At 41.0% G+C, this 26,143-nt stretch overlaps 1 protein-coding gene across 10 annotated transcripts in view; it reads right to left on the bottom strand.

Moving 5' to 3' along the window:
• ntng1a (netrin g1a) overlaps positions 1–26,143 on the bottom strand; it is a 158,768-nt gene that overhangs the window by 29,820 nt on the left and 102,805 nt on the right. For all 10 annotated transcript variants that reach the window (XM_008438353.3, XM_081601330.1, XM_008438352.3 and 7 more), the window contains exon 4: positions 11,123–11,295. In XM_008438353.3, coding sequence (XP_008436575.1) covers positions 11,123–11,295 — 173 coding nt within the window. The remainder of the gene's footprint in view (positions 1–11,122; positions 11,296–26,143) is intronic.

Genomic DNA, 26,143 nt, shown 5'->3' with positions numbered 1-26,143 from the left:
AAATAAATAAGCTGAGCATATTAAAAAATAAAAAATAACAATATTTGACATGTTGATCAAAGGTTTTTCCCCACATTGAAAACCCTGCGTTTTGAAAATCTGAACTCTGAGTATCACCTTGAACCCATCACCGCCGTGGTAACGTGCGGTGAAAGCAGCATCTTGCTGTCAGGATGCTTTTCTTCGGCGGGTTCAGCAAGTGTTGATGCCATGACGGCTCCAGTGTACTCATGTCTACTTGTTCCAGATCTACGCTGCAGCATCAGGGCAGACTTTGGATCATTGTGACTGTAGAGCCAAGAAAAGCACGTAGAAGCTGCATCTCTCCTTTGTTTTGCACTGTGTGTCTTCCGTCCCCACTTTTGGCTTGGTTTGTGCATTTATTAGCACCTTCTGCACACACCCACACATGCTCACCTTAATTCCACACATGACTGTGCTTTGTGGTTTTACTTAAGCTGCTGCACAATTCACTGTATTGTTAGTAAAGTAATCATTATTTTAAGCACATTTACCCGTACCTCTCTGTACTGTCATGTCTTTTTGTTCTTTCTTGGTCCATTTGGATACAATAAATTGTTAAAGTCATCCCTTGCCACTTTTTAATTTGTCGACGTTCATCATGAATCATGATTCGTTAAGGTCTCTATTCAGAGTATCTGCATGTTTCACCAAGTCGATTTTAAGACTTTTTAAGACCTTTTGAAAACCACCTTGAGCTAAACTTAAGACCAAAAAACTTTAAATACACTGGATGGCTGTGGGATCCTGCTGTGTTACATTCAGGAGAAACGGTGAAACTTCTGGGTCTGTTTGTGGCTCTTGGCAGCAACTTTGTGCTTCTCTTATTGCATATGGCTCTGTACAACGTTAACCTGCATAAGCCAAGCTTAAGAGCTTTCGTTTTTGTAAAGATTGCACCTAACTTCTTAGGGGTTGGCAACATGAGAGAGCCAGTAGCAAACACTAAATATCGTCTAACTAACTGGCAATAAATTTGCATTTACCCATCATAGATGCAAAAAAAGCTAGCTAGCTAGCTTGCAACGGTATATTAGCAGCTTTTTACGAGAGTCGCAACCACCTCAAGACACATGACAGAAAAGTCCCACAACAAAAGAAGACAAATTAAATATACAAGATAAAATAGTCATAGAACGACAAAATTTAAGACCTGTGATTAATGTATCTAAAACCTTACAACTTACATTTTTAAGAGAATTTAAGATATTTTAAGTCCTTCGTTTTAAATACATGAATTTAAGGCTTTTTAAAAATGTGCGGACATCCTGCTGTTTTGTGTAAATCTACTTGTGTCTCTCCGTCTTGTGTCGTTGCTGTGAAGCCACGTTGTGACAGATTGAAAGATGAATTGCGGTAAATACAGGGCAACGTTGGAGGAAAATCTATCAGAGGGGTGAAAGGTCATCTTTCCGTCAAACAATAACTACAGAAGGGAATGGCCCAGGCAAAGCGCAATCCTAAACCCAAACGAGCATCTGTGAGAAATAACAGATGCACAAACCTACACTCTGCAAAGTTCTAAATAAAAAAACAAAAGTACTTTCTTTCTTAGTAATTTTGCTCTACACTGTTTGTTTGTTTTTTGTCCAATAAAATCCCAAATAAATAACGTTAAGCTTTGTATTAGTAATGAGACCAAAAATTAACCTCTTCATTTGCAAAGCATTGTAGAAAAACGGCGGCAGGTCAAAGAGTCAACATAAGACGCTGGTTTTCTGCATTTCTTATCCTGTAGTGATATTTCATGTTTGTTATTACCAATGGGATTAGAAGGAAATTAGCCACCTGGCTATAATCTCATGTACTTACATGTAAATGTTCATTAGTACGTAACGCGGCTCCGTTTTTAAAAATAAACTTGAACTTAAAAAAGCAAACAAAACATTTCAAGTCAATGGGGATGTAGGTGATTACTGCTCGACAAACCAGGTCCAGGTTACAGTGAAACGCGTTTCTTTTTTCTGAATATCGCTCTTCGGTATATTTGACCTACATTCTGTTTCTCCTCTGCATTTTCTTTCACCGGCTCTTCAGGCTTCCTGCAGAGTGAGCAGACCTGCTGCTGAAATTCATCACATTCTTGTGTCGATAACGTTTGGCTGATGACATGAACGTCAGATGACCACGGGTGTCATTACATTGTTTCTGTCAGCAGTCGTTCCTCTCTGACCTTCACCTGTTTGCTTTGGCGCAGCCGATCGAGAGCTCTGGAAAAGGGGCTTATCTGCTGAAATCCCCTCCCCACCCCCCCTCCACCACCAACGCCACCCCGAAGGCAAAGTTAGTAATTACTTTCCCCCGGCCGCCATTATTTTATAGCAATCCATCATCATCTCGGACCTCTTTGGCTTCACAGAGCCCCGTGATGGTGACAGGCATCGCTAACCAGTCGGCAGCGGCGTCGACTGCCAGAACACAAGTGTGACAGCTGATTTGATTGAATTCCTCAGGAGCAAAATTACGGGTTTGCGGCGAGACGGAGCGCTCCGGCTAGCAGCAAACCTGTAATTTTGGCTCCGTCTCCACGTGTAGATCTGAATTAAAGGTGGCAAGCCTTAAAGTGGCCAGGAGCTAAGTTGGAAGAAGGACAGGTTAAGATTTGAGGGAGGAGAAGTGTAACGCTGGAAAAGAAAAAAAAAAAAATCCAAAGATAGACAGAAAAGAAATATATATATATTTGACAGAAAGATTAGCGTCACAGCTACACAGTTCTGAGACGTGGAAAAGAAAGTGTAAACAAGCTTGTTCTCTGGGGCATCTGGGGGAGAAGAGGAAGTAAAAAAAAAAAAAAAAGAGAAAAAATGTGCCAGAATGGGTAGAGAAAGAGCAAGATAATGGAGGAGAGCAGCAGGAGGAGGAGCAGAATGACAGAAAAAAATAAAAATAAAAACAAGTGTCACTGAGTTTTGCAGAGAAACAGAATTGGGGTAAAATAAAGGCCCAAATAATGAAGGGGGAAAAAAACAGTAAAAACATAAACCAAGTGGGAATGAAACAGTCATTTGAATGCATTTTAAAACCGTACATTGGATGAGAATAGGAAGCAGCTTTACGGAGAATGTTCTGAAACTTAGGAAAAGGAACAAATTTGAAGATAAAGAAGAAATCAGAAGTCAGATTTTCTTGGTGAGTCAAAAAAACTAAACATCAGATTTTCCTTTTTATTAACTATTTAAAACCTCCATTGAACTTTGTACAGCTTCCACTTTCTGTCTGCGCGCACATTAACCAGCAGAATTTGCTTTGATGCACTTTTTGAGCTCAATGAAATATTAAATAAAGGTTAGGGAGCGATGCTTTGATACATACTTAGGAAAGCAAGCAAACATCAGATCACTCCAAGTGGCCTCTTTGGACCATAGTTATTTTTTTGTTTTTTTAAAGTAAACTCTCATTCATGCAGCTGGTGGAGAAATGTGAAAAAAATATGAAACGTTTAAGGAGTCTTCTATTCTGTTTTTGTCAGCTCGTTGATGTAGGTGACAGAACATGTTCAAGTTGATCTGAACAGCACATTTCAGCAACAAGGTGCTTTCAAATGTTTGACATCATAAAAACATTGAAACAAGCAGAAAACATTACATTTTGTCAAGCACCATTATCATCAATACACATCAAATATATTGATCAATGTTCCAGTTGTTATGAGTCAGAAGCAACTCTAGAGAGGTGGGTGTTTAGCTTTGATTTAAAGGAACTCAGTGCTTTGGCTGCTTTGCAGTTTTCTGGCACTTTGTTCCAGATCTATGGAGCATAGAAGCTGAATGCTGCTTCTCCATGTTTAGTTCTGGTTCTGGTGAAGGTTTCACTAAGATAAACCTGACAGCAGAGAGTTGATTCTATCAAATAATCTTCTTGACTTGAGGGGGTGGGGGTATTGGTTTCAATTAAAACAGAAATCGGCCAATCAGAGCTCAACAGAAAAAGAAACATGAACCGATTTCGGCCAGGAAAAGCTTGGCTGTTGCATCTCTAAATCAAACTGTTAATTTAAGATAAAATTCATATTAACATGTCTTGATTTTAAGTTATTAGAGAGGTAAGGTACATATAAATACAGATTTTCCCCCTGAAGTGTCCTGGATTGGGTTTGTTTAGTAAATCCTGACAGAAGCAATCACCTTGAGAGTTCATCAGTCCCCGTTTGATGCAGTTCATCACAGGAATGTGGCAAAAAAAAACAACCTGTAATGAACTGAAAAAGTTTTACAAGAACCTAAATGCCGACACGAAGATACATTTTCTTTATACCATAAAGTCTTCTGTTCATCCGCCATCTCATCTCACCACTGAAATTCTTCCGTCAAACAACGAGACCAACACCTCCGATTTGGACAAAGGGAAGAGATAATCAGATTCCAGCGGCTGGCAGCTGTTCATTAGCACCAGACCGAAATGCTCTTTGACGGCTGTGGGGTATTTTTTACTTCTTGTTGTGTCTGCCAGCTTCTGATGTGACGGCGCTCCGTCTTGTGATGCTCGCCTGGACCATGGCGAAAAGCAGGATGATGATGATGATGATGATGATGATGATGATGTGGCTGCTCTTTGTATGCAGGGGATCAATTATTTGAGGCTCAGGGCCTCTACTGCTTTGATCAATACAGATTCATGAAGTCGTGGGCTGCGGCGTCAGCTCCGTCAGAACCGGTGTCTCTTAATCCTGCTTTGACAAGATAATCTACTCGTTTAGTCGCCATGCATACTGGATGCTCAGAAATATATGCAGAATATCTCAAGAGTCTAAGCACTGACTAGAAAGATTCCTTTGGTAAGCCTCAAGCGTATAGTGAACTGTAATATTTACCCAGTATGTGAGGACAATGACTGCATTATGACTGGAGGCTGCTTTAATAAATAATCTCAAAAATTAAATGCTCACAGAGCTGTGATTATGCGGCAAGTATACAGGTTAAGAGAGGCCACAGCATTTAAGTTTCTTTCATTTCTCTCACAAGAACTTATCTTCATATGTGTGAAAGGTGTATACATGTTCATATGATATGATCAGGGCGTAACAGTACAGGAATTTGTGCAGAAAAGCTTCAGTATATGGGCTGTGGTGCCCCCAAGTGGTGGCCAATGGGGGGGCATGTACCCCTCTTTAAAAATGCTGGTGACCCCACTGAAGACTCCAGAGAGTTATATATACAGCAGCTCTGGAAGAAATGAAGAGCCCACTGCACTGAACCCCATAGAAAACCTCAGAAAACCTCCGGATACTGATTTCTGAACTCTTCCTGAGTTAAAACATTAGTATTGTTGTTTCTAAATTAATGTAAGCTTGTTTTATTTGCATTATTTGAGGGCTGCATCTTTTTTGTTATTTTGACCATTTTTCATTTTCTGCAAATCCAAAATTTGTGCTGGGAATTTCAGACACGTTGATGGTAGTTCATAGAATAAAATAACAATGTTCATTTTACTCAAACACACCTATGAAAAGTAAAATCAGAGAAACTGATCATGTTAATTGGCCTCAAGAGCTGCATGATACGGGTATTTTTCAGGGTAAACTCCGTAAACAGGGTAAACTCCGTAAACACAAACCAGATATTTTGACTATATTTAAAAATAGTCAAAAGAAAATGCAGCTTTCGAAGCTGACATGATGCTACATGACATGCTATTGGCTAGCGATTGCAAAGCAACCAATCCAGGAGCATAGTTTGCTTTCCTTGGGGCTGATTAACTGTAACTGCGAGAGCAGTCTAGGGTCATGCTAAGACAGTTTCCGCTGCGTATATTAATGCATATTAAGGTATATCTGTTGTTAGAGCGACTAAAATAGAGCGACATAAAACCCTAAAGGTTTACATATAAGGGATTTGCTCCCTTTTTATATTAACTGTATCTTAATTTCCGTTTGACTAAAACTTCCTCGGAGTTGTATATAGTTTAAACCAAAATGTTTTAACTGGAAATGATCTGGTTGTCTAATATGATGGAGAAAAACACAATTTCAGACCAATCTTAAGATTTTGAAAGAAGCCGTGTTAAACAAAAGACAACACTCATCAGGCCAGATACTTACATACACCAACTAAAAAGACACATCAGCGTTTTGTCCTCTCAGTGTGACAATCCGTATCACAAAACTTTCAGGGCTACTGAAATTGTTTGTTAGATGGAGAAATAATGACAGAAACAGTGTTTTTTTCTCCTTCAAAATCAGAAGCTTGTGAAATCATGATGATGATGATTGGCTTATATTTTCAGGGCAAACGGTGAACCTTTCAATATCTCCAGACATCAGCCAGGAAGTTAGCATCAACTGGTATTCCAAATGTACAATTCCAAAAAAAACAACAAAAAAACATGAGGAAGTGGAAAAAAGTTCATTGCTGTTTAATAGTAGTCAGTGGGGAAAAAACATGAATGTGTCTAAATGTCTGGTTTCAACTGTGTGCGTGGTGGTCGGCAAACTGTGCGATCTTCTTAACATTAGCTGAACTGTTTCAGGTGAACAGTCTGGCTTTGAAGCGACGTCCAGGATAAACTTCAGCGCCGGAAATCAAGTTTCTGTAGGTGAAAAGCCACTCCCCCTCCACCCGAACGCCAACCTCCGTTTACCTCGGCTCCCTTCAGTCGTACAGTGAAATGAACTGCCACGGTTAATTCTGCAACTGATCCCTCTCTTTCTGTCTCTCTCCAGAGGAAGGAAGTGAAAATGAGCGAGGATGAGAGGCGGGTGGGCGTGCGGCGGTGTGGGCAAGCATTACAGACGGAGAAAGAGACACACCCCCCCGTACCCTCACCCCACCCAGCCCCCTGTACGCCGAGTTAGCTGTGACAGAGAGCGATGCCCGCCTCCCCTCCTTTTCCCGTCTCCGCCATCCATTTCGCTCCCTGTCACTCTTTAAATCCCCGTTTCAAACACAGCCCCATTATGAGGCGACACATTAACGCCCCCCGCCCCCCTCCAGTGCCACACCCCCTTCCAGATGATGATTCATTGACCTCCTTATCCCGTCAGACGACATGATGGGCATAGTAAGAAGAAATTAAATCTTAATTGCGTTTTCATCTTTGACAAATTTGCCTCGGCGGAGATGCCATATGCTCGCTCAGTTTTAGCGCAAACATGGGAAGACTTTCGCCAATTGCAGCACAGCACATAACGTTTTCTCTACTTTTTGGTTTTTTCCCCTCCCCTCAGCTTTGTGTGTTTTCTTCTCTATTCAGCAGGGAAACCTTGCATTCCTATAGATTTTTCACAGCGTTATTACATTATGGATTTTGCCTCCTCCAAGACAAAGTATAATAATGCGCTTTACACTGGGACTGTTTTTCATCACTGGCAGGGCCAAAGGAGTTTGTCTGTGCGCCTCTTGTGTGGTTATGAGGGTGTGTGCCTGCGCCGCGCCAAGGTCTGGATGAGCACCAGTGCATGTATGTGTGTCCGTCACCCTTTTTTTTTTTTTTTAATAATGTGCTGTCAATCCAGGCTTTGGTTATGGCTATTTCACTAACCCTCCCTAAGTCTCATAACGCGGATCCTCAGGGAGGCAGAATAAGTCATCAGTGGCCGGCGGCCGAGCTGCGAGTCCCCAGGCAGGGAGGCAGAAATCGCAGTAATAAAGAGACGGAGGGTGGGAGGGATGAAAGTTGGGAGCATATTTGAACCTAAAGCTGTCATTTTGTTGGCTGATATAAGGCAGGAATGCTGACCGTTTTGGGAGCTTCTGCTTGGGTGATTTTATAATACTGTGGTAAAAAAAAGGATAAGTTAACAATATAATGATATTAAAAGGCAATAATATTTCTTGTTGTAAAGCAGACAGATGTTACGTCGTTCAGAGGTCGTAAAAGCATGGAGATGTTCTCAGAGCAAGGGGAAAAATACCAGCAAATACAATAATTAAGCTGATTTTCATTATTTAAAGGGGTGGTATTATGTGTTTTCCAGCCACATAGAATCATTTTATGGCACGATAAAGTAACTGTGTTATAAAAAATGCTGTATATGTCAAATATGGACTTAAAAAAAAGCCTTGAAATTGGGGTTCTGTCTCTTTTTTTTTATTTATTTTTTTTATCAGGAGATCATACATTCATTGAAATTACATACATTTTGCACAATTTACATGACTTCTCCAATTTTTTTTTTTTTTCCTTATTTCCCCGTAGCAGGGGCTCTGTCTCTTTAAGAAAGTCCTGCTATTTCTCAAGCTCCGCCTTCAGGAAGTCATCAAAGTCAATGTTTCTGATGAGTTATCTATAAGTTTAAAATCTAAAAGACTTTGACCTGAACATTATGATTCACTGAATAATATAATTATTTTAATATCCTGCATTACTGGATACATTGCCACGCCACTTTTCTTGACTTTTCAACCGTGGCACCATTTCGGGTACATGGCAGCATAACGAAACAGCGACACGAGCAACTGGCCAAATGTTTAACCAATAACATTAAGATTGGCATCTGCTGCCAAGTGGAAGGTTTAAAGTGTAAATTCAAGCTGGGAAGACTCCAATCGACTCGCCGGCCTCTTCCATTACCACGTCCACGCTTCAATCAACAAGCACCGGAGCGCAGCCACTCAAGTCAATCACCTCACAAGAGTTCCTTCAAAGGCACCAACAAAGATGGGCTCTCCAGCCTTTCAGCCGCGCATCGACCCACCTCCTCCCCATCTCCACCTCCATCCGGACGAGCACCTCCGTGTTCCCTCCTTCCTAGGCTCTTCTCCACCACCAGTGTCTGGACCCGGGGGAGAAGACTACCCTGAGCTCCGGCCCGAGCCGATCATCAAATCGCTTGATGATGCTCAGCACGAACGTCTTCAGCTGGGCCCGAGCGCCAAAAAAGAACGCAGTCTAATAAATCTTTCTAACTTATGGTTTTTCTGTGTGTGAGTTTCTCCAGATTGAAATGCCAAAATAACCAAAGGATGTTTTACAGTTTCTTGATCAAAAATATCCCGAGACATTACATTTGGTAGTTCTCATTACAAGCATGCTACAATCACCCAACATCATGCATAAGAAATCTATTTAATATACGAGTTTCACTTTCTGAAACGAGCGACAAAAAACATTAAGCATTGTCACTTGAGTGCTTTATAATGATAATCTAATGTTTTCTGGAGCCGTGTTTGCACCAGTCGCCCACGCCGGACTAAATCTACACACGAGTTGTTGTGCTGTGACTAAGAAGCAGGGCATCTATTAATCAAGAGTGTTTGCACCGAGACCATAATTGCCCTCATTTGTGACTGATAGAAAAAGCTCTTTACGTAAGTACTGATAAAGTGGTCTCCACTCACTTTAGCAGCACCAAACTGCTGGATGTGGAAAGTGCAGTCTGACACTACGTCCTTGCTCTGTTTGCTTCAACGGAAGAGCAAACGTTATTTTTCTCCGAGGGAACAGAATGGAAGACAGCAAGAGCTCCAGGGAGAGAAAGGGGGGAAAAAAGGGGGGAAATGGAGATCATTATACTGTAAATTCTAATATTGTTGTGTGGATATAAAGCTCTCTTTCCCTCCTTTGTGTCAGGGTGAGTTTCTCTGCTGAATGTATGATTCTCAAGAAAACAGTGAGTCACATGTCAGAAAATTTTTTGTTGTTGCGATTTTAAACTCTTCTTCTTTTAATGGTGGGTTATAACAACACTTGGAATATATCCTGGTTCTCATTGCTGTTTCAAAGCAAAGCATCCTGGATAAGACGATTCAAAATTATCACTTTATTTCCAGTTGCCACAAACACAAACCCGATATTCACCCTTTTGCTTTGATTAATTTCGCAAAAAGCTATATTGCAGAATTCGCAGACTCACTTGTTTGCTCATTTATAATGATAATCTAATGTTATCATTGTAACTTTTGGCAGAAAATCCAGCAGTTTTCCATTGAGGTAATTTGAAAATAGTCAAAAGAAAATGCAGCTTACGAAGCTGACATGATGCTACATGACATGCTATTGGCTAGCGATTGCAAAGCAACCAATCCAGGAGCATAGTTTACTTTCCTTGGGGCTGATTAACTGTAACTGCGAGAGCGGTCTAGGGTCATGCTAAGACAGTTTCCGCTGCGTATATTAATGCATATTAAGGTATATCTGTTGTTAGAGCGACTAAAATAGGCAGTTATAAGCGTCTTTAGAGGGATCTCAAGTAGGACTGGACAATAAATCAATAAAAATACATATCGCAATGGATACACGATCAATATCAATAAATAATACATATGAAAAAGCATTCAATAGTCAATAAATAGAATATTTACTGAACTCTGATCCAGAACCGCACTGCATTCTGGGAGATGTAGGCAGAGGAGAGACTTTAGTCGCTAAACCTTTATTGAGGAGCTCAGCAAGTTTGGTGGTATGAACTAACTCACTTACTCTTTGGTTACCTAGCAACAACTGGTTGCAGCAGCAGTATTTTAAACAAACTAGTCAATATTAAATGATATCGACTGATATGAAACGCTTGCATTGTGATGCGTTTTCAGCCACATTGTCCAGGCTGAGTCTCAAGTATTTCTAGGATTTTAGGTTTTCGCAGATGGCGGGGATTCCTAATCCAAACAAATTATGATATCACTGCATCATAATTAAAAATATTCCACGTTTGAGAAATTACTGGACAACTTGATGGCCCCAAACAAGAAACATTTAATTTTTCTTTTCCCATTTTTTTATGCTTTTGCTTTCACCACTAATTAAAAGAAAAACACAAAATAGCGTACTTTTTTTTGCAACTATGTGATAATCATTAGACATTAATACTCAATGGGATGTTTACGTAGACATATCACGTTTCCACCATAAATTGGTAATGTGACTTACCCAAGTGAGTTGCCTTGTTGTAAAGAACCATTTTAAGAAAAAGTAGGGAAAATATCGACGTCTCTGTAAGGTTTTAATGCTGCCGATTACGCTTCACCAGATTCAAAAGTAAAGACAATGTGTTTCCATTAAATTGGCCGGTGTTGGCTGACGTAGCCTGATGTTGACACCGCTTTCGTACCAACAAAATGTGAATGTGACTTTACAGATTAAGGGGAACATGCGCAGTGGCCCCTATATCTTGATGAGCTAACGTGTTCCTGGATTTGTTGCGGTACATGTGTGTTCGTATACTCACAGATATTAGCCGTGCCCTTGGGAATGGGCAGGTAGGAGCCGGCACTCCACGCTCGCCCTTGGTAGCTCCTCTTACAGCGCCCGCAGTCAGGCCCGGTGGTGTTGTGCTCGCACTCGCAGCTCAACTTCTCTTTGTCAAACACGCAGCTGTTGGCGTGAAGGTTGCATTTGCACCTGTCAGAGAGGAAGAGGAGGCGATCAGGACAGGGATAAAAGAGGACAACCAACCACATCGACATGGGCTGGGGGTGGAGGGGTGCATGGAGAAAGTTTTGCGTCTCTGAGCGAAGAGCGCTTTTGTTTATTTTGTCGGACAGTGGGGCTGAAAGGCAGGGCGTCCTTGACAAAGAGGTGGCGCCGGAACAAAACAGCAGCTACTTCAAGAGGCGCTGGTTCAAAAGAAACGGGCGACTACACAAACAAATCTAACATCATTATTTCCTCGATCCCTTTCCTTTGTCTGCTCCCTGTCGCCGGGGGAAGCCAGCTCCTTTTTTAATTGTCCCACAGGAGGACGTGTAATTGTCACAGTCAAAAGGAGAGGGAACAGGAAAACAAAAAACAGTCAAGGCAGAGAGAGAGAGAGGTGGAAGCTGAGGAAAAAAACAAAAAACAAGGCAATGTAAATTGTGGAACAAGCTCTCGGAGAACAAAAAAGGCCCGTAGCCATAGGAGACAATGAATAGCTCAGAGTTAGCCAGAGGGCTAACGGTGAGAGTTCCTCCTCGGTGACAAATTAACATGAGATGAGATCTCTCGAGCATATTTCCAGCGCGGGAGGAGGGACTCCCTTAAGGTGTGCTAAATCCTCGCTCACGTCCTGCCTCCACCAGAGACTCTGATTATCAATAAACCCGGCAGACTCAGCTGTCGCCGTAGCTCCATGAATCTGAGGGTATAACGCGTCTGCTCCGTTAATTCATGAGGCTCAGGCTTCATGAAGCGCTCGTGGGCAAGTGGGGAATTTTAAGACATGAGGGAGAGTTGCAAAACAAAACGGAAAAAAAATACACGTTACAAAAGTTGACAACTGATTTCAGAATGCTAATTGTTTTTTCGAAAGGTTCTATGCTTAATTAGAAGTAGAGAAATTATCTATTGAATTGAATAAAGATCTGTATCAACCTGTGCTCTCACGTCTCCATTTGGGCAGGTCATAATAATATATTCATTACTAAGAACATGCTAGGACAACTTCCCACGTAAATGCAGATAAAAATGCATATTTCTTTATATTTAGAAGTATGCTTTATCATTTACAGTGTTCCATACGATGGCTAGTAAACATATTCATTGCTCGTTTTCGGACTTCGTCTTTCTCTTTGTAATAAAATAGAATAACGTAGTGAAGGACGTTTGCGTTTCAAAAATTTGTTTCACACTTTTACGTATAAAAATCTGAAAAATTTAAAATCTCTTCTTATTCAAGCCCAACCACTCCCTTTACTTTTCTACCCACTAAATAAAATGAATTGGCTTTAGAAATGATTTGCGTCTAATTTATTCTCAGTATGTCTTCAAATGTTCGGTGGAGGTCTCCAGCCCTCATCCTCTAGATCTACTGTAATGCAGGTTATAGACTGGTCCAACACTCCTACATCGGATGAATCGTTACCAGGACTTTACCAAACATGATGGCATGCTGCAGGAATAATGAATTCACTTGATTCATCTGTGTTGATGCAAAGACGCATTTAAAACCTGCAGGACCGTAGATATGAGGACTACAGTTGGAGATCTCTGTCAACAGTTTGTTAGTGAGCAAACAGGATCATGAAGACGAAGGATTACAGCAGACTGGGCCGAGATACTGTTGTCAAGACTGAAATAAGAGCTAGAACTGGTGGAAATGTACGGTTTGAATGTCTCAGAGCACTGCTCAATCTAAAATCCTAAAGGGACGATGAAAGGGACGTTATGACTCTGCAGAAATCCACAGCTCATATGGGAGAAACTGCTGATAGGACACATATTTGTCAAGAGTCTGGACTTTATGAAATTGTGGCAAGAAGCAACTAATCTAATCTAAAGGGAATCATCTTTAAAGTTTGCCACCGTCTGTGTAAGGAAAGCGCCAAAAGTTTGGAAGATGTTCTGGCCAGATGAGTCTGAAACTGAACTTCTTGAGCCACATCCAAAATGCAACGTGTGGCTTCAAAGTAACAACGCACATCATCCTGAACACACGGATGAATCCGTGTCAGCACTTTTCCTCAGCAACGATATGAAAACCGAGTCTGTTGTAAGATGTTTGTAGCTAAATAGAGGATCACTGTAGAGGAAATCTGTTAGAGATACTTTCAGCAGGACGAAGACCCTAAACATCCTGCAGAGTGTTTCAATGGATCAGTTTATTTCCAAGCGTATTACCGTGTCAAAATGACCTACTGAAAGTCCAGAGTTAAATTTAATTGAGAATCTGTAGCAAGACTTGAAAACTGCGGTTCAAAGACGTCCTTCATTCAATCTGGCTAAACCTCTGCCATTTTCCCTCTGGATTTGAGAAAGTGTTATAAAAATACCCCAGTCATCAGTCCTACAAAGCATTTACTAACATATGCACAACCTTCATTTTCAGATTTTCATATAAAACTGTTGTGTTATATTGTGCTCTCACATGCATGAGGTACTACAGAATTTCAGGACATCAGCATCTTCTTATTTTAAGTCGTGCTTTCCGGGCGTGTTGTGCAGTTTGTGAGGATCGGCTCCGTTTCTTGAGTTTTATTTAAGACCTCGGTAAACCGAGCCCGGCAGGAATCGAGGAGGCAGAGAAGGGAAAGGACTCAGATTTGATGAAATGCAATCCAACCTAAAGCTGACCAATGCTGCCAGAATGACGCAAATATATTGGCTCCGGCTCCGACTGCAACGCATCTTATGTTACGTGCCGCTCTCTGCAAAGCTCAAAAGTCCTCCCTCCCGATCCATAATAATAAAATCACAGTTTCGCCGAAGGTAAACAGATACAGAAAGCGGGCCGTGGCGCTCATTTCAGCTGTCCGCTGTTGTCTGCTGACATTTTGAGATTTATTACTCGTTCACGTGAAAATATTGGAGCTCACGTTGGCAGACGTTTGTTGTGACTGGCGCGATTTGATACAGTATCCCTATGAATGTCAATGCATGTTCAGGCATTTCGTTGCTATTTTTTTTTTTTTTAAAGTAAAATTTTTTTTACCAAAAGACGAGGACTTACTTTTAGATCATTGTCGCCATTTTGGAGCCATTGCTGAAGGTCACCTTGACTATGACACTTTTTAGGTGTAAAGATAAAATCCCCTGCAGCTTATCAAAGCAATATTAACTAAACAGTAAGACATAGCGGGCATAACTGAGGAAAAAGTTGCTCAGGTCGAGCAGATAAAGTCAAAGGGAGATGCTTTGGGCTTTCTCCTCTCTCCGTTGCAGAAGTCAGATTTTGTGAAAAAAATACAAAAATCCTGTGTGTGTGTGGGCGTGCGTGCGTGCGCGCGCACACGTATACACCCGCATACGCACCCTTTGTGGTTTAACCTTCAGCTTCTTTCAACATCGGCGCAACATTTTAATCAACGTCCAGGAATGATAGCGCCGCCGGCATAATGATGGAGGCCGCCAGTGAGGCCCGCGGGGTCTCATAGCCACCAGCGCAGTTACGCTTCCCATCACGCAGCCGCTCCCTGAACGCGGCCGGCGTCCAGGAGAGGCCGAGCAACGAATATTTAACAGCATTTCAACAGCCACTCCAGCCCCCTACGGGGGTTTTAATGTTACGTCTTCACCTCTTCTTTAAAAAAAAAAAAAAAGAGAGAGAGAGAGACAGCCACGGCACCGCCGTTGCCGTTTGTGTCGATCTCCTCGCGTCTCTTTCTCTCCATCCACCTTTTAGTCCGCCTTTTAAACTCCGCTCCGGCTTTTCCAGCTCATGAATATTCATGTCACCCAAGAAACGTCTTTGTTTTTGTGCGGCGCTCTCAAAGCGAAATTGCTCAAGGCATCAACCACCAGTGAGCTAAAGATCCTGATATGTATTCATGAAACTCCCCCACCAGGGAGGCAGCTCGAAATGCACAACTAGTGGAGTAATAGTAATAATAATAATACCAACGGTGGTAATAATAAAATGACTTCACAGAAGTTTGGATTTGATAAAAGTTCTCAATGAGATGTGAGGGACAGGTGGAAATGTTTTCTTCTTCTTTTGCCGCTTGAGCAGTGCTGTCCACTGAGACTGTCCACACCTGCAGCAGTTTGTCTTTGACCTCTCCGGTAATGGGATTCTGACCGACACGTACAGCTGGAGACAGCTGCTTCTGCTCCTCACCTACAGGACGTTAGCAACAGCAAACAAAAACAAGCAGACAGAGAGTTTTTCCAAAACCCCAGTCTGAGGTCATTTCCTGCCCTCACACTGCGGCTACGTCTTTAAACGGTAAAGACTCTGGTTTTCTGTTCAGGTGTTGTCATCGGTACCCATGTCTTCATGAATTATAGTGATAAATATCAATACTGTTGTCTTAAAACTGTATTTTACCACAATGGCAGCCTAAATGCATGCAAAAAGCAGTCCAAATGTGGAAAAGGTAATCACTCCTTAGACCTTATGGCTGCTTGTGTCACTTTGCAGCATCAACTACCATCCAGTGTTTCACATAACAGGCAAAGAGTCTTTTACAACACAGTGAACGACTTTTGATCCACTTATCTTAGAAGAAATGTTTAAATTCAACAATGTTGGACGTTTTTTTTGAGACATCAGAGATTTTTTAATACCACAGCACTTAATTCCTGATTGTAACTATGCCACTCCAAAATGGGAGTTTCTCAAACTCCATTGTTAATTTCAAGCTTCCACTATACGGTTCAATCAATACCAAAGCTAGTTGAAACCACGCAATGTAAACAGGTGGCTACAAAGTACACTATTTGTTTCTATCTTGGGCAAATTTGAACAGAACAAAGTCCCCGTTAAATTGCCATGAACAAGACGAGCGTGGACTAAGAAGTGTGTAGTTACGCCGTCATCTCTTGTGTGTTATTTGAAAAGTTTTCGTAAAGTCTGTATATTTATTCCTTAATTTTCAATGTGGTTCCTAAACATAAAAATATGATTTACTCTATTTTAGAATATCCCATACACACTCATAACATTTTTTTAACTTTCACTCCATATACTTGGAGCACCACTTGAACCAATCAATGAAACAATCTAACATGGTTTCAAGTGACCCATTTATATTTAACCAACTTAATTCTGAGAAATCGCTTCCGTTTCTGCCCAGAGCCAAATGTACAAACCGCTAATTAATAGTAATTACCCTCAACGCAAGATTACAACATCCCCGATGAGACGAGCTGCTGATCCCAACAAATTGAGCAGACTAAAGCCAACATGGTCCTTAAGTGTGCTAAATAAGTGAAGCAATTAAATTTCCATGAAACGCCCAGGTGTTTTCATATACAAGCCAATTGGGTCAAACGGTGAGATAATAAGTACTTTTTTTTTTTGCCACGTGTCTGCATTCAGCACCGGGGGTTGAGAGAGGCAGGCGGTGGTGAAGGGCAGCTGCTTCAGAGGTATTTACAGCTTAATTATCCATGAAAAAAAAACAGCAGAGTGGCAGAAAAAAGTAGAGTAAGCTCTTGTTGACATATCGGATAATTACACACAAAGAGAAAGATGCCGTCTCTGATCTTTTTTAAGGAAGTAATTCTACAACCGCATACTCTTGCTTTCTTCCTCCCAGCTGATGTGCGGCACACGACTCTGTAGTGGCTTACAGTGAATCAGCAGGCTAGCTGACCTGCTATAATTGTCTTCTCCGTTTCTCGCCAACTGACCTGAAGTCCATGCTGGCCAGTGAAAAAGGTGTAAGATCTCAACAACGGCTCTCCAGGGGTAGACTGTAGCATCCAACTTTCCCCCAATTAAACCCGTCATTCCCTTCCCTTCATCTAGTCTCTTAAACTAGTGGTCCCCAACCCCCGGTCCGTGGACCAATTGCTACCGGGCCGCGCAAGAAATAATGAAATATTTCCATTTTATGTATTATTTGAGTCTGGAGGATCTTTTATTTTGAAAATCCTTTAACCAGATTCTCTCGGTTACTTGCGCGCCAACATTGAGCCCACAAGCAGCAAAATGAGTCAGAAACAGATCAGGTGTCTTTGGAAAGTTTCTTTGCGAAGGGAAAAGGGCCAGAGAAGAGACAGGAGAATGGATTTATCCCAGACCGACAGGTGAGTCCAACATTACAAACTCGCTCTGCGTAACATGCGGCGACCAGCTGATAATGAGGCAATGAAGCTTTAAGCTGCTTTGCCACGTAGAGACCAAGCAGGCTGTGCATATAAGCAACACTTCGGGTGTTATTGTCTCCCATCACTCCCAGATCGGACACTCATTGCAGAGAAACAAGCTCAGGGCTCCCGTTTGTCATTATCATAAGTTAAAATTTTCACGATAGTAAAATGTTCGTTTTTGTGGCACTTCTGTTATTTTGAAGGGATATATAAACGTTACCATAGCGACCAGAGTTAGCGTTTGGGCAGTGGTCGAGAGAAGAGGAGTGGAGCAAGTGAGTCTTAAGTCTGGTTTAGACGGAAAGATTTAAGAATGTCGGCCGATTCTCCAAATCTCTGTGACCACAGAGCTGATAAAAGTCCAACAGGTTCGATCGGTTCGTGTCTCCAAGGCAGGAGCAACACGAACCGATTCCAGTCACGAACATCCCGATTCCAGAAGAAAATCCACAAAACCCCCAACATAGCATACGGGAATTTAGAATAACCAAACATGGATGATGATGTTGAAACAATAGTGATAGTTTGCGGAGTCATTTTAAGAAATAAAAGACGTAACAAAAAGAAAAGGCGGTGGATGAAAGACGATGGGAGCAGCCGCTCTATTTGCTGCACTATGATTTGGAGGTGAATATGTTTTTTCATAGTTAACATTTTTAACTGAATAAACATAAGTACATATATAATAAGGACCTTAACATATAATAATAAACATTTCCACATATTATCTCCGATATCCAACGGACTCCCAGTTGCACGATATGTTGATATGTCAGCTGTTTGGGATTCCCCTCTGTTCTTACGTCACTGCGCTTTCTGATTGGCTAACTGTCACATTCAGCAGGTTGCATTCTCGTTCCCAGACAGGGTAAACCCCACAGGCTGCGATAAAAAGTCCAAGACAACCCCAAATTGGTTATAGTCAGGCTTTAGTGGGAACACCAACACCGCCTTATCTGACGGTTCGTGCCGCCCCCAGGGCCGCAACAAAATGTCCAAGTCTTGACCGGTCCGAGGTAATAAAAAGGTTGGGGACCACTGTCTTAAACAGTTGAAGAATTGGTTAGTTTAAGGATCAATCTTGGATTCATTTGGTTTGAATGTAAATGTAAGTTTAAAGTTGATGGATGCAAACTTGTTCAGAAGATGAAATTAGCCGAGCAGCTAACGGTTTCCTACACAGGTTTAGCTAACCGAACGATTGAACTCCTCTCGTTCATTGGAAGTCTATTCAGGTAGATTTTGTTCTGGACAGAGATAAATAGCTCAGGATGATCAAATTAAGTGTTTCCTTGTGTATTTTTTGATGTTGTTTCTGATATAGCTGACGCTTAAAACTGCTCAAAACAGAGCAGGCTAAAGCTACCTTTGGTTCAAACTGTTCAGACTTCATCCCAATGATTGTTTATATCACGGATAGTCTGGTAAGGTGAGTTTGTCTTTTTTAATGGGTGTATTCCTTTTCTCTTTTTTTTTGCCACTAAGTTACATAAAATAGTCCTAAAATGTTCTAAAATGTTATTTTCCCCCTCAAAGATAACAACAGCTAAGCTAAAGGTGGCTTTTAGCCATTTTATTCTAAACAGCTTTTACCTGCTTGCACAGTCAGCCATAGCAAACCGCTGACCCTCCTGAATCATTAATAGTTATTTGGACTTAAATGAGATTGTTTAAACTGTAAAACAGATTTTTTTTTGTGATCCTCTTAGCCACGGTCATAGCATTCCAAATTCTCCAAAAGGGTTAATTATTTCTAACTCAGTTGAAACTAGTAAGGGACTACTTTCTCAAAATAATGTTTTGTCTTTTGCATTGTGATATATTTGTATAAACCGATATTAATTAGTTTAGTGCAACCAACATAACTCTTTGATACAATTCTTGGCTTTTAAACATTAATATTCACCCTGAACTGTGATGTTACTGTAAATATCATTCTGAATTATTTCATGTTTCATTCATTACACAGTTCTGGTGTTGCTGTGTGATGAACACACAGCAGATTTTGATAAAACGTCTCTGAATTAGTTAAAACTATTTTAGCCTCATTTCCACATTTCTCATAAATAAACTTGGTTTCTTAACATTTACACTTCCTGTGAGCTCATTCCATCATTTTATTAGTTCTATTCATATCTATGTCTACATTTTCGTGGTTTTTACTTTCAGTAGTTTATTAGTTTCATCATTTTATCTTCGTACTACAGCAGTTTAGTTGAGTGTTAATAGCTTAGTTGTCTTTAATTGAGTAAAATGTTAAACCTTTAGTTAATAAACTCATGTGTATTGTAGGTTCTCTGTGTTAATCCCATACATCTGTAGTATTTTGCCACTGAATCTATGCCAGTGCTCTACTTATGCCTCCGTGTATTATAATTTCAAAAGCTAAGCTTTATCAGGCGGGTATTTTTCAACAACAACTGATACTGAACTATTCGGCTATTGATAATCAAGCGATGCTCCGACTCACTAATTTTGATCTAAATTACTGAATTTATAAATAATTGCCCTGAGTAATTATTTATACTTATTCTCAGCCAAAACCAAACTCCTATTTGGCACAACACTCAACCTTCTTGAATATTTATTGTGCTTAACATCACCTTCAGCTTCGTTTTATTCTTTATTCTCACTGAATAAAGAATATGCTCTGGGGCCAGAAAATTACCTCCAAAATGTACTCCAGGCTGCAGAAGCCTGCTGCAGCAGTCTACCCTCCTTCGGCTGTGATGCCTGACTGCACCGCTGTTAACACGAGGGGATGTGGACGGGAACATATTTAGGCTACCAATTAGGGGTTTAAATTGGAGCACCCAATAGAGACCCAGCTGCCATGCTGTGCATGTATACTAGGAACTTGATAATAAATGAATTAATCCAAGACTTTGCTGAAGTAAAACACACCTCTCTTCAGGTTCAGTTCTTCTCCAGTTCGGTGCACCGTGGTAAATGTGCCTCCTGCCTGCATCAATCTGTCTGAGCAATCCATCTATTGAACCCTCAGCATTACTAATGTATGCAGTTGGACATGCTATCCAAGCAGGAGTCAATCAAGAGGTCTTTACCGCCTGTGACACGCTAAGTCGGTTCAATAGAATTGACGGGCCGGGCCGGGCCTTCGCTGATGCTGCTCTCGGCTAGAGAGAGAGAGAGAGCTGCCTGAAGACACAGCAAGTAAAAAGTGGTGCTGCAGAGGTTTGGGGGAAACTCCATCCACTGGGAGAGCGGTGCTGTGTGATCTTAAAGGTGTTTTGGAGACCAGAGTTCTGCTGTATTGTCGGTGCGAGAGTGAGCTACGCTTTCCTCCTGAAGCTGTTTGTGTGTGGTGTGAGGGAATAGCCGGGTTTCCATTGCTCGAACTGGAATTGCGAAAACAAATTAGCTTCATGTTCTATTCAAAATCAGTGTATTTTGCAAAACTGCAATGGAAACAATGAGTCATGTGATCAACAACCGGATGGATGGGACTACTGGTGGAAAAGACAAAGAAGAAGACAGTGAGTGGTACGTGAGATGACGGTGCGGCATGACTTTGATTTTGATTGGGTTTCTTATTTAAAGGAAACACCGCAATCGCAAAATTGTGGAGGAGGGGGAGGTTTCGACAGCAGCAGGATATCTACACACATTTGTAATGGAAATGCAGCTAATCTGACATTTACCGTAACACATGAGCTCAAACATTGCAAAATTCCTTGCAAATATTTCTAAAGTAGCGCCACAAAATCAGTGATTCACAGAAACTAATGTAAAATTTCAGGTTTGATTATTGGCCCATTACTGACATTTCAATAATAATAATAATAATTAAAAACTTGAGTAAATTTAAGTTTGATAAGCCAAATCTTGGTCATGAGACGTGACATGCAATTGTGCAATTGTGAAATTATGTTTTCTGACACAAAATTTTGCACAAACTACGCACAAAACTCCACAGAAAAAAAAGTCTATCCCTTTAACACCACTACACCAATGAATATTTTACATTGAAGCACAGCATTACCTTGTATGGTCAACGTCCACCAAGCAAATCCGACTTGTTCCCTCATTTGACATTGCACTACAGGGCTTCAGAGACAGGAAGCTGCTTTATTAGGTCAGTAAAATCATGAAACCTTTCAAATTGTTTTCACGCTGCCTGGAAGTGTCAACTAACCACTGAGGTTTGCCAACCTCCTTCAGAGTAACCTAATCCCTGTGTCTGAAGCAGACTTTTTGCATGCCTTCGCCCACTGAGGACCTCCATCTGAAACCGGGGTGAGACCCAAAGAGCAGGTGTAATTACAGAAAATGTTGGCACTTCCCCAGCTAGCCGAGGGGTTACTGTTGGAAACACTTAGATATCTTTTCTTTTTTTTTTTTTTTCTTCACTTAAAGCTGGGGCGAAGGTCATTAGCAGCTCAGGTGGCCACAGTGTTCGTTGTTTTGGTGATAACAAGATCCCCTGGTAAACCCAATGTTTGCAGTGAATAAAATAAGGGTCTGTGTGACCTCCTGCTGATTAATGACCAACATGAGTTGTGAGGAATGCCTTTAAGGGGACGCAGCTGTGTGTGCGAGGGAAAAACGGAGGAGGAAATAGAGGGAACAAAGAGAGTTTTTCTGTTATTTGGCCTTGGTTTTGGGCTTAGAGAATCATTTCATTAGCTTGCGAGGCTCTAAAGTATGGAATAATAAAATCACGTTTAACTTGCTAGCTAAACCAATTTAAAAATAAATCTGCTAATAGAGTTTTGGATGGGCAGCGAGCGGTTCTCTTCCCAATGCGTCATCAATTTCATTTCATCAATGTGAGGTTCAAAAGTGCCTGAAGGGAGGCTTAGTGTTCCTGGACTCTTAATTTGAAAAATTTACATTTTTACCACCACCACCAGTAGACACTGCTATGAATACACCAGTGAGTGAACCAGTGAGCAAGTTTTTGTATCACAATGATACAGAAGTAGAGTAAAACCAACGTAGAGCTATGTAAGGCTATCAGACGAAACCTTTGTTCTAACTGTATACTTTCCATGTTTTAAAGAAAGACTCTTACATTATTACAACATACTCGTCACATTCTAACAAAAAGAACATTTCACGTTCTGCAACATATCTCTATTGTATGAATGTTAATTTTGTTACTGCTAAAACAATAATTTTTCCTTTAAAAACAGAAAACATTTCACATTAGCACCATCACCATTAACAGCTACATCTTTAGATGTTCAACAAGTTTCACTTTTTCATTATTCTTCTTCATTTTGTCTTTGCTCATCCCCTGTACGGGTCTGGATGAATCTCTAAATGTCTCGCTGTGCTCTGTGTGAAATCGGTTCACGTTGTGTAACTTGGATCCATGGAGCTTCTGATAAAGGAGAAATGCTGCCATTTTGATCTGATCAGGCTCATTCCTCCTCCAGTACGGCTCAGTGTGTTTGAAGTCCCATCTCCGCATACGCATGATTATCACAGAGCTGCTCAAGCTGACGAATAATGGCAAAATCTCATCAGCTCCATTATTAGGTAAGCATATGTTGTGATCCATCTATAAAAGGCATCATGTTTTAATGCGAAAACTTCTTCAATCAGATAAAAACAGAAGACCGTTCATAGTAAGCATGGTAGAGATTGCATAATAATAAATTAATAGTGCAAATGTCATTTGGAATGAGTAGAAACTGCGACACAGTGTAAAGATTAGTTGTGCAAATATTTATAATGTTGGACATAAATGGACGAGACATTTAACATGTTCACAATAAATAAAGATTTCCTTTAAATTCTATGTAATTTCCATATTTTTGCAATAGTAATAGTAATATCACTACAATAAAAGTATTACATTATAAGAACATAAAATGGTTTGTTACAAGGTGATAATAAAATGGTACTTTGTTACATGAAACAATGTATTGTTAGAAATGTTAGTTAGAAACTAATTTTCATTTTGACTGGGTTTACGTTTCTGTACAGTGACTCAAAATGTGTTTGTTGGTATAAATGGACAAAATGACGCCTTATCTTGTATCATTCATAAGGGCGCATATGCTTTGATGTAAGTTAGAAGAAGCTCATTTGTAGGCTAACAGAATATTTAAAAGCAAAATGAAAGCGCATGCAAAACTGTGAAACTTCTTTTTGAGTTAACATCTGGGGGAAAAAAATCATCAATGTGTGCGAACTGCAGTCATCAAATCGTTAATGGCCAAATATGCAGCTCTGGGAAAGTTAAATTAATGCTTGAAGTGTATATTTCATAGGAAATGTCTCAGTTTGTTATATGTACAAAAAGAATAAACGACTCAAAATAGTCAGAATTCATCTGTCATAAGACAGTACGATTGAGTAAGAAATATATTAACTGCGATAATTATTTAATGTATGCACTCACCTCGTATGCAATAAGCCATGTGGGAGAGTGTGCAGTCAATTTTGGCATTTTAATGTATAAATGATCCTCTACCAGCTTCTGAAAGTATTTCAGTATGACCTTCAATCTGCTACACCACAAACTGCAGTAGAATGAAAACATTTGTAAAAATAAAAGTTACCTGCAACCCAACAACTGTTAAATGCGTCAAACAAACCCCTTAAAACCTACTAGAAAAAGGTTGGACATACTGTACATAGGAAATAAATTTGAGAGAAGCGTCTCGTTATAACAACATAAAAACTCTTTAAGATGAAAGAGTTTTTGTTAGGATGAGATACTTCCTCGCTCCAATGAGATTTATGTCACCATTAAAACAAAATATGTCCTCGTTTAAATGAAGAAGGTCGTAACAGTAAGACGGCAACACATCACCGGATGCTTGAGAGAGAAGACGGAGAGTTGGAGGGAGCCCCTTTATGTGTCTTTAAGAAGTTTCAATCTGCAAGAGGAATATATTTTTCTACATCTCTTTGTAACGAGAAAGTTTCTCATTTTAACGAGGTTCTACCCCTGAGTTTACTTTGGAGCTCTTGCAGTTAAACTCTTCTGTAGCCTCCAGTGTTAAACCTTTAGTTGAATTAGAAAAATTAAGTTACTCCATCCATCCATCCAATCCATCCATCCATCCATCCATCCATCCATCCATCCATCCATCCATCCATCCATCCATCCATCCATTTTCTTCCGCTTATCCGGGGTCGGGTCGCGGGGGGAGCAGCTTCAGAAGGGAGGCCCAGACTTCCCTCTCCCCAGCCACTTCTTTCAGCTCCTCCGGGGGAACCCCAAGGCGTTCCCAGGCCAGCCGAGAGACATAGTCCCTCCAGCGTGTCCTGGGTCTTCCCCGAGGCCTCCTCCCGGTGGGACGTGCCCGGAACACCTCACCAGGGAGGCGTCCAGGAGGCATCCTTACCAGATGTCCGAGCCACCTCTACTGGCTCCTCTCGATGTGGAGGAGCAGCGGCTCTACTCTGAGTCCCTCCCGGATGACCGAGCTTCTCACCCTATCTCTAAGGGAGAGCCCAGCCACTTCCGTGATCTCGTTCTTTCGGTCATGACCCAAAGCTCATGACCATAGATGAGGGTGGGAACGTAGATCGACCGGTAAATCGAGAGCTTTGCTTTTTGGCTCAGCTCTCTCTTCACCACGACGGACCGGTACAAAAAAATAAAAAATTAAGTTACTTGTCCAGGAAAATACTTTACTTTAGGGAAATTAATTGATAATTTAACGAGCTTGACTCATTATACCATCTGTTAAAATTAACAACTGACCAACAGTCAAAGGTACAAACTCTTGTTGCTTAGCTCTGATTACCTCCATTAGGCCTCCGGGAGACACTTATCAAAAGTTAACCAGGTCGAGCATCGTCTACTTTATGTAGACACTGTCATATACAAAACCCTTCCTATCCTCATCATCCTCAGTCAATACCTATAATTGCCAACTCAATGTCCTTCATTAAGTTACATTATCTTCAACATGCATGAATTTTGCCTTTCAGCCGCCGTTCTATTGAAACATCTTGATCTGCATGGTGCGGATTATAATTCGCTTTCCATGACTCAAGAGAACCCGTAATCAGTGGGTTTCTACCAAAACCTCCTGCTGTCTTCGGATCGGCATCAAATATTTCGCCGGAGAAGCCGTGGCATCTTGTCACGCCAGGAGCGTTGCTGTGCGAGGATCCACAGTCTCACCAGGTGAATTACACAGACACTGCGGTGACGTTGTTAACACCTTTCCGTCTGTTAGAGATCCTGTAGCTGCTTCAGCATGTAAAAAGGAAAGACAGCCATATGGTGTTTTTTTTTCTTCCTCCAACTAGGCTGTCTTTTTATGTCGCCCATGCCAATATGGTTTGTTCAGTGGGACACCTGACTGATGGCTGGATGGCTTTTTAGCATGTCAGACTCTGTGTGAACACTGAAACATTATTTAAAAATATATGCCAATCAACTCTGGGAGGTTTTGGGCTCTGAATTTAGCTCTGTACGGCGAAGATACTGTGGGTTGAACGGTCCACAGACGCAACATTACTAACATTTACAATTATGGGGGAAGCCAAGAGATAGTTCAAGCATGAATGCTATCCCTGGTTAGCATATTACCCCGTACATAGCCTTAGTTGGATTAACAATGTAAACCTGACACTCAAAACGAGTTTGGTGTGAACGTACCATCAAGCGTCTGCAGTGAAAGTGCACACTTCGAACTTGAATTGTCGGATGGGTACTAGACATAATGCGTTTGGTGTGAACGCACCATAACCATATGAAGAACAGTAGGAGCAACACCTGTCTCAAACTCCAGCCGCGGATTGG

Source organism: Poecilia reticulata, chromosome 20 (genome assembly GCF_904066995.2).
Source record: "Poecilia reticulata chromosome 20, P_reticulata-male-v2, whole genome shotgun sequence".
NCBI lineage: Eukaryota > Metazoa > Chordata > Actinopteri > Cyprinodontiformes > Poeciliidae > Poecilia > Poecilia reticulata.
Note: the sequence above shows the minus strand (reverse complement) of the source record. Positions and strands in the feature narration are given on the sequence as shown.